This window comes from Xiphophorus couchianus, chromosome 7 (genome assembly GCF_001444195.1).
Source record: "Xiphophorus couchianus chromosome 7, X_couchianus-1.0, whole genome shotgun sequence".
NCBI classification, from domain to species: domain Eukaryota; kingdom Metazoa; phylum Chordata; class Actinopteri; order Cyprinodontiformes; family Poeciliidae; genus Xiphophorus; species Xiphophorus couchianus.
The window spans coordinates 33,326,280-33,338,102 of NC_040234.1; the positions used below are offsets into that span (position 1 = coordinate 33,326,280).

Here is an 11,823-nt window from a genome sequence, read left to right on the forward strand (position 1 = left end):
TAATAATCTCCACCTCTTTACATTTGCAGTTCCTCCAAGTCCTCCAACTCGCCCTGATGTGGTATTTGTGTCAGCAAATGCCATTGGCATTAAGTGGGATGTGCCATATTCTGATGGTGGCAGCCAGGTGACAGGATACTGGATTGAGAAGAAAGAGAGGAACACAATCTTGTGGGTGAGGGAAAACAAGCTGCCCTGCCTTGAGTGCCATTACAAGGTGTCCAACCTGATCGAGGGCCTGGAGTATCAGTTCAGAGTGTACGCCATGAACCTCGCTGGACTGAGCAAGGCCAGTGAAGCCTCCAGACCAGTGGTGGCCCTCAATCCTGTTGGTAAGGAACCACTGGTAATTCCAATGTGTAATTGAATAAAATCCTGCTGCAGTATTTTATAAAGTCTTAACTTGCTTGTTGTAGATCCGCCTGGTAAACCTGAGATTACCGACATCAGCCGCTCCTCTGTTTCGCTGTGCTGGACTGTACCCTTCAACGATGGTGGCAATAAGATCGTCGGCTACATTGTGGAGAGGAAGGTCTACAGCACAGATGAGTGGGACGACAACCGCTGGCTCAAGTGCAACTACACCACGATCACAGAGAACTACTTCACAGTCACAAACTTGGGAGAGGGAGAAACCTTTGAGTATCGTGTCATCGCCAAGAATGCAGCTGGAGTCCACAGCATGCCTTCTGTGACCACTGGTCCAATCACATGCAAGGATGAATACTGTACGTACAGATGTTTCTCCTTATTTTCCTTTATATTTAAATTTCTAGATAGTTCTGTTTACCATAACATTTACTGTACTTTAATAACTTTAAAAATGTTATCACAGCAGTGAAGATCTTGCGATATTTCTCATCAAACTGAAGCTGCTGTTGAGAATCACTATTTATAATGGTTGAAAATTAAATGCAAGTTATTATTATTATTATGAGTCAGATGTGGAGTGGAGTGTTTTACATATTTATCTATTTTTGACACTCATTTTGAAGTATAAAACGAAGCAATTCTTTGGTTGTTGCCCAATAATGTTAACTGAATGATTCAGCTAATAAAAGTGTTGTTAGGTTGGTCAACATTATTTGATTACAGAAACTTTAAAGAAACCCTCAACTCTTTTAAATTGTCTGAATCGCAGCATGTTGAGAACTTTAAAGAAAAAAAAGACACTGATCAGAGAAGATGAGATTTGTAAGAACTGTGAGATTACAGCAACTTGCTAACAGCGGCTAACAATGCTATCAAATTAGCGTCTGATTTCTCAGCTTTCTATTACTACTAAATGAAAGGGCAATTTCACAGTTCTTTAATGAATAGAATACATTTCAAATCAAAAACACTCTCATTAACCCCAGATGAATAATAATAAAATTAGTAGAGATTATTTAAAATTTAGAATAAATGAAGTATTTATTCTAGGTGTTTCTGTTGACAAACCCGAAGTATCAAACCTGCAACGTTTTTCCAAAATTCTTTCCAGTTTAGCATTCATCTTGATTACTCCTCTGTTGTTAACCACTTGAAACTATCAGAAGCACACTTCTAAGAGCCCAGGATAAGATTTTTCCATTTATATGGTGATATCAGAACATACATAATTATCAAAAAGTGGAAATTAAGGTAAAATGCATTTTCTTCTGCTGAAAAAAGCTTGTTAGTCATCAAAACAAACCGCTTTCCACTGTCTTACAGGACTATGCCACAGCAATACTGCTTGATAAAATATGAATAACAGTTTATAATTTGTAAAACTCTTACTCTATTTGTGAAAGCAAGACAATTGTGTCATGATTTTCCTGGAAGTATTGCTAAAATGTTGTATTTCTGTGTGGGTGTATTGCTACAACACCCACACAGAACAATTTAACTGAAATCCATTTTGTAGTCAAATATTTATCACAACTTAAAATTTTATGTTTTACTTACTGCAGCTCCTCCTAGAGCTGAACTTGACAGCAAATTAACGCGTGAGGTCATCACCATTATGGCTGGCTCCGACCTTGTCCTGGATGGTGCTGTGGGAGGCAAACCAGAACCCACAGTGTACTGGTCCAAGGGAGACAAGATTTTGGATTTGGGAGAGAAATACTCTCTGACATACACGTCAACAAGAGCCATGGCTGTCATCAAAAACTGCGACAGATACGATACGGGTAGATACATCCTCACCGTCAAAAACGCCAATGGTATTAAGACCGCTTCAGTCAGTGTGAAGGTTCTGGGTGAGTAGCCAAGTTTCAACATTTAGGCTTGGGCCAGAACATGAACGTGTCACAAAAATGTCTAACTCTTGATTTGTTTTCCTCTCAGACACTCCTGGACAACCTGCTGACAAGATCGTGATCAGCAGAGTCACTGAGGAGAAGTGTACGGTTTCCTGGAAGATTCCTCTGGAGGATGGCGGAGACATCGTCACCCATTACATTGTAGAGCGACGTGAAACCAGCCGGCTCAACTGGGTCATCATGGAGACAGAGTGCAAGTCGCTGTCATGTGTCAGCTCCAGGTTGATCAAGAACAATGAATACGTCTTCAGAGTCAGAGGAGTCAACAAGTTTGGACCTGGAGTTCCTCTGGAGTCCGAGCCGGTCATCGCCAGAAACGCCTACAGTACGAAACCGCTTCCCTTTGTCAAATATTTCACATTCAGACTTCAGGTTTAATTTTATTAAATATTTCTCAATCTAGGTTTCAGAGGTTATAATAGTTTTGAGTTTTTCATAATAGTTTAATTTTATTTTTGTGACTTTTAGTCAAATTTTGTTAATTTAATTGATGCGTTTACTTTTATTTATTTATTATTATTATTATTATGCAAATATTTTTAGTTTAGTTTTTTTTAGTTATAGTTACAGTTTTAGTTTTTTCATACTTTGGTTAATTTTTAGGTGCAGAATTTAAAAAGGTCAAAGTATTGTATTTATGCATGAATGTTTTGGGGTAATGAATACTCTACAGAAGATACTATTTTCAAAATATGTATTGAATTATTGTTGAACAACCAACTGACTCTGCTGTTTTTTTCCCAACTTTTGCTGTCACAATTTCACTGACTAACTTAAGAACTGCCAGAAAAAATATGACGTGCTGTAATTTGCTCATAGCTGAGGAAAAAACCTATTTCACATCAATCCGAAAGGCTAATAAATAGTTTCATAAACATGGAAATGAAGGATATTATATCTATAATTTCAATATGTTTTGTTTTTATATATGTGCAATTTAGTTCCAGTTAGTTACAGTTTTCTCCTGAATGAAAACAATTTCAGTTTCAGTTCATTTTAATAACATTGGCTAAGTTAGTTGGTGCTGCCTGTGGTATGTTTTCCTCCTGGGAAAGAGCAGGACAGAATTATTCTCTAATCTGACACCTCTTTCCCAGCTGTCCCATCCCCGCCGGGCGCCCCAGAGGCCACAGCAGTGGGTAAGGAGCACATCATCATCGAGTGGCTGAAGCCTGAGAGCGACGGAGGCAGTGAGATCAAGAACTACATCGTGGAAAAACGAGAGAAAAGCAGCACAAGGTTAAAACATGTTCTGTAAACAAATATCTGCTTTAACTGTCTCAGAAAAACATCCATCAATTTATTTGCTCTGTTGAATCAGATGGACTCGGGTGAACAGAACTTACACAATTTATGACATCCGTCTGAAAATCACTGGCCTGATAGAGGGAGGCGAGTACCAGTTCAGAGTCACGGCTGTCAACAATGCTGGAGAGAGCCAGCCAAGCGATGCCTCGCCATACATTATCTGTAAAGATCCCACATGTGAGTCTTTTTACTTATTAACTACAGAGTTTCCAGATATTAAAACATGAAAGTACGTTAATAACCTATTTATTTTCATCCCCTTCAGACACACCGGCTGCTCCATCAACACCTCGCATAGTGGACACAACCAAGCACAGCATTAGCTTGACCTGGACCAGGCCCATGTATGACGGCGGCTCCGATGTCACAGGCTATGTCATAGAGATCTTAGAGGAGGACTCGGAGCAATGGTACCGCGCCACTGCTAAGCCTATAAAGACGAATGAGTACGTGGCCGGTGGCCTGGCAGCCAATAAGAAGTACAGGTTCAGGGTGGCGGCCATTAACGGCAACGGCACCGGGGAGTTCAGTGACCCGAGTGGAGAGATCGAGCCACTGGAGAAAATTGGTGAGTTCATTAGTATTAGCCTCATACCATACTGTCACGACATTGTGACATTTTTAACAAAGTTTTTTAAAAGTTTCATACTGCAGCTCTAAAGTAGTCTTAGCAATTCCTTAGCTCTTTTGAGATTTTTAAATTGTTTTTCTTTGGACATCCCCTGAAATATAAACTCATTATTTGTCTGATTGTTATTCTCGAATAAAATATAGATAAGAAGCTGGTCTAAAACAGTACATTAAGCTGCTGGAAAACTATTTAACAAACTGTTTATTTAAAAATATATCTTAGGTCATGATTTGAAACTGAAATTTCAAGGAAATCGTGGAAATTGGTTATTTTCTGAGTAGAGATATTAGTTCATCTCTTGAGTTAAGATATTTTTTCTAAGAAAAATGTCCTCAGAAAGATAAAAAAAAAATGTTTTCTTTTAAATAACACCTACATAACCATAAAAAATAATTAAAGAAAATTTGAATTATTTATTACTTTGGCGCACTAATGAAAATGTCAAAACAAACATTTCAAATGTAAAAGTTGCATTTAAAATGTGAAACTATTTGGATGTCAAGTAAATGTCTGTTTTTGTTTAGTAACATGAGGTGAAACATCAGCAAAGACATTCAGGCATAAAGGTTAACAAAAAGTATTAAAATTTGTAAAAAAAAAAAAAAAAATTAAAAATACATTTAAAATAAAGGCAAAATTGCAACATAAAATACTGTGTAGTCATCAAAAATATATGCATCTGAGCAGGATTTTTTAATGACCTCCTATTGTTTCCATCTTCAGAAATGCCTGACCTGGAACTGGCCGAAGATTTGAAGAAGACGGTTTGTCTGCGTGCTGGCGGTACCCTCCGCCTGTTCGTGTCCATCACCGGCCGACCGGCACCTGTTGTTGCCTGGAGAAAGACCGGTGTGGAGCTGCAGAGCCGAGGCTTCATTGAGACCACCGACAGTCACACCTCTCTCCTGGTGGAGAAAGTTACTCGCTATGATTCTGGAAAATATGTTGTGGAGGCAGAGAATCCATCTGGAAAGAAGACGTGCATTATCCTGGTCAAGGTCTACGGTAAGTTCTGTCAAGTTGGTTTTTACTTAAGTAATTCTCCAGTGTTTACACTTCTTGAAAGAGATTTGCTGAGACATAAATTTTAATTTTCTTGATGCGTCTTTTCTTCAGACACTCCTGGTCCTCCTGGTTCTGTCAGGGTGAAAGACTACACCAAAGAGTCAGTTGTGATCACCTGGGACGTCCCAAGCCTGGACGGTGGAGCTCATGTCAGCAACTACATCGTAGAGAAGAGAGAAGCCAACATGAAGTCATACAAGACTGTGACCACTGAGTGCAGGAAGACTCTGTACAGGATCACAGGCTTGGAGGAAGGGATGCACTACTTCTTCAGAGTCCTACCTGAGAACATTTATGGTGTTGGCGAGCCTTGTGAGACAGCTGAGTCTGTGCTGGTGTGTGAAGTACCATCAGTGCCCATGGACCTCAGCATTGTGGATGTCACCAAGTCCACTGTGACCCTCCATTGGGAAAGACCACATCATGATGGCGGCAGCAGGCTGACAGGTTACATCATAGAGGCTTGCAAGGTGGGGTCAGACAGGTGGAGTGCCGTGGCGACAGTTAAGGCCTCTCAGTCCCAGCACACAATCCAGTCGCTTACAGAGAACGACCAGTACCTGTTCAGGATCCGTGCCACCAACAGCAGGGGGGTCAGTGAACCCATGGACATTGTGACACCAGTCATAATCCAGGATATCAAGGGTGAGTCTTCACAGCGTCAACAACCTGGAACAAATCTGTTTACCCCAGAAGGCACTAGGGGGCTTCAGAGAGCATTAGAAAAAGATGAGAAACATTTTTTGCCATACTCATCTTTCTGATTGGCTGCCAGTCACAATTTCCCAGTCACTTTTATCTTTAAACTAGACATGGAAAAGTTTCTCTGGGTTTCCCACAGAAAACATGCTAAGGCCTGTAGTAGGGAGGCTAGGGCAGTCATCCAGTGACCCGCCGTGTTTTTGAGTTATAAAAAGTTAACAGTAAATTGGAAAATATCACTAGGTAACTTAGTGCTATTGTAAGACATTATTAAAAATACCTAAAGTATTAAAAAAAGGCAAACTTAAATAGACCTAAAATAAATGAACAGCCTGGTAGGGATGTAATAAATAGTATGATACACTGGGGAAAACCTGGGTTTCTGACTAGAAAAAGACCAAAGGAACTGTCCAGCAGCCAGAGGACACCGATGCAAAAACCTAAACTATGGAGGTTAAATAGCGTTTCATGGAATTAATAAAAATATTACATATTTTCTTATTAATAGATAAAAAAATTCAATGTTCCTTTACGTATTTTGTGGCATTGTCTATTGGTTTGCAAAGGGGCTGCCGCGCCAGAAACTAATGCTGTTTTGGAAGCCCTGACCTAGAACATTTAACACACATTATACGTCCTTTCAGAAAGTCAGAATTTAATCAAATAAATATTATTTTGTTATTTTTTTAGTGATGCCAAAGATTGACTTGACCAGCATCCCTCAGAAGATCATTCATGTGCACCGTGGCAAATCCATTGACCTGAACATCCCAATTAAAGCCAAACCACTGCCGGCTTGCTCCTGGTACTTCGGTGGTGCCAAGCTGAAGGACAGCTTGGACCGCATCAAGATCGACAGCAACGGGAAATACACACACCTCGTCATCCGTGACTCCACCATCGATGACACTGGAGATTACACTTTGGAGGTGAAGAATGCTATTGGCATGGCAACGGAGGTTATCAAGGTCATCATCCTGGGTAAGAACACATCATACAAATAAATGTCTGATTGATGTCAGCATTGAAGTAACACTGTAGTTATAACAGAGATTCTGGAAATAATTCTTGAACATAAGTTGACTGTATTTTGTCATTTCTGTGCAGACAAACCTGGTATCCCAGTTGGTCCCATGAAAATCGAGGAGGTTGATGGAGTCTCGGTAACAGTTAGCTGGGAACCTCCAGAGAAAGACGGTGGTGCCAATGTCAGTGGCTACGTGGTGGAGCAGCGTGAAGCCCACCACCCAGGCTGGTCCACCATCTCTGAATCTGTGACCAGACCTTGCTTCAAGTTCACCAGGCTTAACGAAGGAACTGAATATGTGTTCCGTGTTGCTGCCATGAATCGCTTTGGTTTTGGCGGCTTCCTGCAGTCTGAAGTGGTGGAGTGCAAGAGCGCCAAGAGTGAGTTCTCAGAGTCATCTTCATATTTGCTGTTCTTATTATCTTACCAGTTTGATAATTTAAGACATCAAGATCTACAATCATGTTTGGCCAGATGAATTTCTTTGATTATTTGGTCAAAAAGATATTTTTTGCCCCACAGTTCAGTAAAATTTCCACCTTTTCTCCCCGTGTAGCCATCCCCGGACCTCCAAGCAGGCCAGAGGTGATTGATGTCACCCATGAAGGCATGACCGTGACCTGGCAACCACCTGTGGACAACGGTGGCTCCACCATTGCTGGCTACATAATAGAACGTAAAGAGGCCCGATCTGACAGATGGTTGAGAATCAATAAGAATCCGGTCACTATGACCAGATATCGTTCTTCCGGGCTGATTGAGGGCCTGGAATATGAGTTCAGAATCACTGCTATCAACTCCAGAGGAACTGGTAAACCCAGTGAAAGTTCTGCAGTAGCTGTTGCCATGGATCCCATTGGTAAGTGATGCAAAACTTAGTTCATTTAGTATTACAATAAAGGAGATCAGTTTATTTAGTAAATCTTTCTATGCTGCTAAATAGAACCTCCAGGTCCTCCAGTTAAACCCAGAGTCACAGACAGCACACGGACATCCGTCTCTCTGGCCTGGCTGCCGCCTGAAGAAGAGGGTGGTTCTGTTGTTACTGGCTATCTCATTGAGATGCAAAAGGTGGACCAGGTTGAATGGACTCTGTGTAATACTACACCCACCAAGATGTGCGAGTACACCCTAACACACATGCCCCAGGGTGCAGAGTACAGGTTCAGAGTCATTGCCTGCAATGCAGGTGGTGCCGGAGAGCCTGCAGAGATTTCTGGAGTGGTTAAAGTCCAAGAAATGATTGGTAAGAGAAGAATTTTACACAGTACATGCATTTATATGTTGAATGATCAATTTGATAAGCAAAGCTGCTTTTTTGTCTTTCTCAGATTATCCTGACTTTGAGCTTGATCGTGTATACGAGGAAGGATACGTGGTGCGGCAAGGTGGAGTCGTCCATTTGTCTGTACCCATCAAAGGCAAACCTATACCCACAGCTAAGTGGACAAAGGATGGTCGTGACATCTCACATCGTGCCATGATTGCCACCCACGATGACATCACTGAGCTGGTCATCAAAGAGGCACACAGAGACGACACCGGTACCTATGATTTGGTGCTGGAGAACAAATGTGGTAGGAAAGCTGTGTACATCAAGGTGAGATACAACAGTTCAAGGAAATATTAGGAAGAAAAAGAGATTAACTAAAACAATTTAATAATGTTTATGCTTTTCACCATCAGGTGAAGGTGATTGGTCGACCTGATGCCCCAGAAGGTCCTCTAGAATTTGATGACATCCAGGCTAGATCAGTTCGCGTCAGCTGGAGACCACCTTCAGATGACGGTGGATCTGACATCCTGGGCTACATAGTAGAAAGGCGGGAAGTACCAAAGGCTGCCTGGTACACAGTGGATGCCCGGGTAACTGAGACCTCCCTGGTGGTCAAGGGCTTGAAGGAGAATGTAGAGTACCACTTCAGGGTGTTTGCTGAGAACCAGTTTGGTGTTAGCAGATCCCTTAAGTCAGATGGAACTGTTCTGCCAAAGACACCTCTTTGTGAGTACTATTTTTGAAATTGTCCTCAACTTTCATATCTAAGCTGCTGTGTTGTGATTCAAAATATGTTCACGTTTTACTGACAATACCTATACCTGCAGGTCCACCTGAACCTCCCAGTAATCCACCAGAGATCATGGACGTCACCAAGACCGCAGTGTCTCTGTCTTGGGCCCGGCCCCGGGACGATGGTGGCTCTCGTGTCACAGGATACTATGTTGAAAGAAGGGAGGTTTCCACAGAGAAGTGGGTCCGTCACAACAAGACCCACATCACTACCACCATGTTCAATGTCACCGGACTTATACCCAAGGCAGAGTACATGTTTAGAGTGGTGGCTCAAAATGACATTGGGCAGAGTGAACCTGGTCCTGCTTCAGAATCGGTGGTCTGCAAAGATCCATTTGGTGTGTTGTATTATTTAATGCTTTTATTCCCATGACTGAAGTGATGAAACCTTGTTAGAATTTTTAAACACTGTATTGATATTTTTTTTTATATTATTGTTAACTTCTTGTTGTCTCTTCCTGTAGACAAGCCCACCCAACCAGGAGATATTGACATCATCTCTATTACTAAAGACAGTATCACCATTCATTGGCTCAGGCCAGAACATGATGGTGGAAAGGAGATCCTGGGTTATTGGATTGAGTTCAGGGAGGCTGGAGAGAGTGCTTGGAAGAAATGCAACAAGGAGCGTTCCAAGGATCGGCAGTTCACCATGGGTGGCTTGATGGAGGCCACAGAGTATGAATTCAGAATCTTTGCTGAAAATGAGGCCGGACTCAGCCGACCTCGTCGCACACCCATGGGCATCAAGACCAAATTGAGCGGTGAGCTGGTTATACTGGACCTAATGAAATTTTGATGTAACGTTTAAGGTTGGAGTAAATAAGAACCATATTTTTTCTGCAGTTGGTGAAGCTCCAGCTTTGAAGGAAGAGGCCCAAGATGTAACCACCAAGCTTGGCGAGTCTGGCACTCTAACTTGTGGAATCATTGGCAGACCTTTGCCTGAGATCAAGTGGTATCGCTACGGCAAAGAACTGATCCAGAGCCGCAAGTACAAGATGAGCTCAGATGGTCGTAACCACTCCCTCACAATTCTGACAGAGGAGCAAGAAGACGAAGGCGTGTACACCTGCAGGGCTGTCAACGAGGCTGGAGAGATAGAGACCAGTGGCAAACTACGCTTGCAGGCAGCTCCCCAATTCCACCCTGGCTTCCCTCTGAAAGAAAAGTACTATGCTGGGGCTGGTACCAGCCTCCGGCTCCATGTCGTCTACATTGGTCGTCCAATCCCCCAGATAATGTGGTTCTACGGCAAGAAACCTCTAAATTCATCTGAGAACGTGATCATTGAAAACACAGAAAGCTATACCCACCTTGTTGTGAGGAATGCCCAGCGAAAAACCAACGCTGGTCGCTACAAGGTTCAGCTCAGCAATGTGTTTGGAACTGTTGACACCTCTCTGCGTGTTGAAATCCAAGGTATTGGCGTACATCACTGAAAGTTCTTTCTTAAAACAACTTAGAAATATTTTTAAAAGTAAAATTGAAATGAACATGGAATATTTGCATGCTTTGATTATTCCCTGACAGCCTTTTTATCCATTAATATCATACGCTGTTCCTGATGTCACTTTACTATTTTTTCCCCAGACAAACCTTGCATCCCTGAGGGTCCCGTTGTTGTTGAATCCCTGCTCAGGAACTCAGTTGTGATCAGCTGGAAGGTTCCTAAGGATGATGGAGGGTCTGTAATCACCAACTACATTGTAGAGAAACATGAAGCCAAAGAGGGTGAACAGTGGCACCTGGTGTCTTCCTCTGTCCCTGGCACCACCTGCCGTGTCCCCAACCTGACTGAGGGCTCTGGATACTACTTCAGAGTCTCAGCACAGAACCAGTATGGTGTCAGTGAGCCTCTGGAGATTCCATCAGTAGTCATCATCAAGTCTCCATATGGTAACAGCCTTACATTTAATTTTCTGCCTTGAGTTCTAGTTAGCAGAAAGACAGAATAACAGCCCTCTGTTGTTTTTCTCACAGATAAACCTGGAATCCCACAGCAGCCATTCATTATCAGTTCTACCAAAGACTCTTGTGTCGTTTGCTGGAAGCCTCCAACTAGCGATGGAGGAGCGAAAATCACCAGCTACTTCCTTGAGAAACGCGAGAAGAAGCAGAACAAATGGATGTCTGTAACAACAAAGACATTTACAGAGACCAGCTATGAAGTCACGGGCTTGATTGAGAGCTTTGAGTACGAGTTCCGTGTGAAATGCCAGAACATTGGCGGTGAGAGCGACTGGTCTGAGATCTCTCTGCCAGTCATTCCCAAGTCTGAACAGGCTCCTCGTGCTCCTGCATTCAGAGAGGAGATCAGAGACATGACGGTCAAATACCATAGCAATGCCACCTTTGTCACCAAGGTATTTAGAAATTAGAAAAACTTTTTTGTCATTTCTTATCTTTGATTTTTCTTCAGCAGGTTAATTTACTCTGATTATCTTTTCCTATAACAAGGTTGTGGCCCATCCAAAGCCTGTTGTCAAATGGTATCGCAGTGGCAAGGAGATCCTGGCAGATGGAACAAAAATAAAAGTCCTTGAATTCAAGGGTGGCTACTATCAGCTGGTCATCACTGCCGCTGATGAGAACGATGCCTCAGTGTACCAAGTTAGGGCAACTAACCCGTCAGGATCTATCTCTACAACAGCCAACCTGGAGGTGGAAGGTACTTATGCCAAACATCTGTATTAGGTTAGATTCTACGTTGTCTTATTTTTTTTACATT

At 42.2% G+C, this 11,823-nt stretch overlaps 1 protein-coding gene across 1 annotated transcript in view; it reads left to right on the forward strand.

The window, feature by feature from the left end:
• Window positions 1–11,823, forward strand: part of ttn.2 (titin, tandem duplicate 2) — a 219,604-nt gene that overhangs the window by 199,721 nt on the left and 8,060 nt on the right. Inside the window, exons 227-247 of the mRNA XM_028024223.1 lie at window positions 30–332; window positions 417–728; window positions 1,935–2,225; window positions 2,314–2,613; window positions 3,386–3,527; window positions 3,610–3,773; window positions 3,862–4,164; window positions 4,951–5,232; window positions 5,344–5,937; window positions 6,685–6,975; window positions 7,102–7,401; window positions 7,578–7,880; window positions 7,965–8,267; window positions 8,353–8,621; window positions 8,708–9,023; window positions 9,125–9,430; window positions 9,557–9,856; window positions 9,939–10,514; window positions 10,686–10,991; window positions 11,076–11,458; window positions 11,553–11,763. Of these exons, the coding sequence (XP_027880024.1) occupies window positions 30–332; window positions 417–728; window positions 1,935–2,225; window positions 2,314–2,613; window positions 3,386–3,527; window positions 3,610–3,773; window positions 3,862–4,164; window positions 4,951–5,232; window positions 5,344–5,937; window positions 6,685–6,975; window positions 7,102–7,401; window positions 7,578–7,880; window positions 7,965–8,267; window positions 8,353–8,621; window positions 8,708–9,023; window positions 9,125–9,430; window positions 9,557–9,856; window positions 9,939–10,514; window positions 10,686–10,991; window positions 11,076–11,458; window positions 11,553–11,763 (6,555 nt within the window). The remainder of the gene's footprint in view (window positions 1–29; window positions 333–416; window positions 729–1,934; window positions 2,226–2,313; window positions 2,614–3,385; window positions 3,528–3,609; window positions 3,774–3,861; window positions 4,165–4,950; window positions 5,233–5,343; window positions 5,938–6,684; window positions 6,976–7,101; window positions 7,402–7,577; window positions 7,881–7,964; window positions 8,268–8,352; window positions 8,622–8,707; window positions 9,024–9,124; window positions 9,431–9,556; window positions 9,857–9,938; window positions 10,515–10,685; window positions 10,992–11,075; window positions 11,459–11,552; window positions 11,764–11,823) is intronic.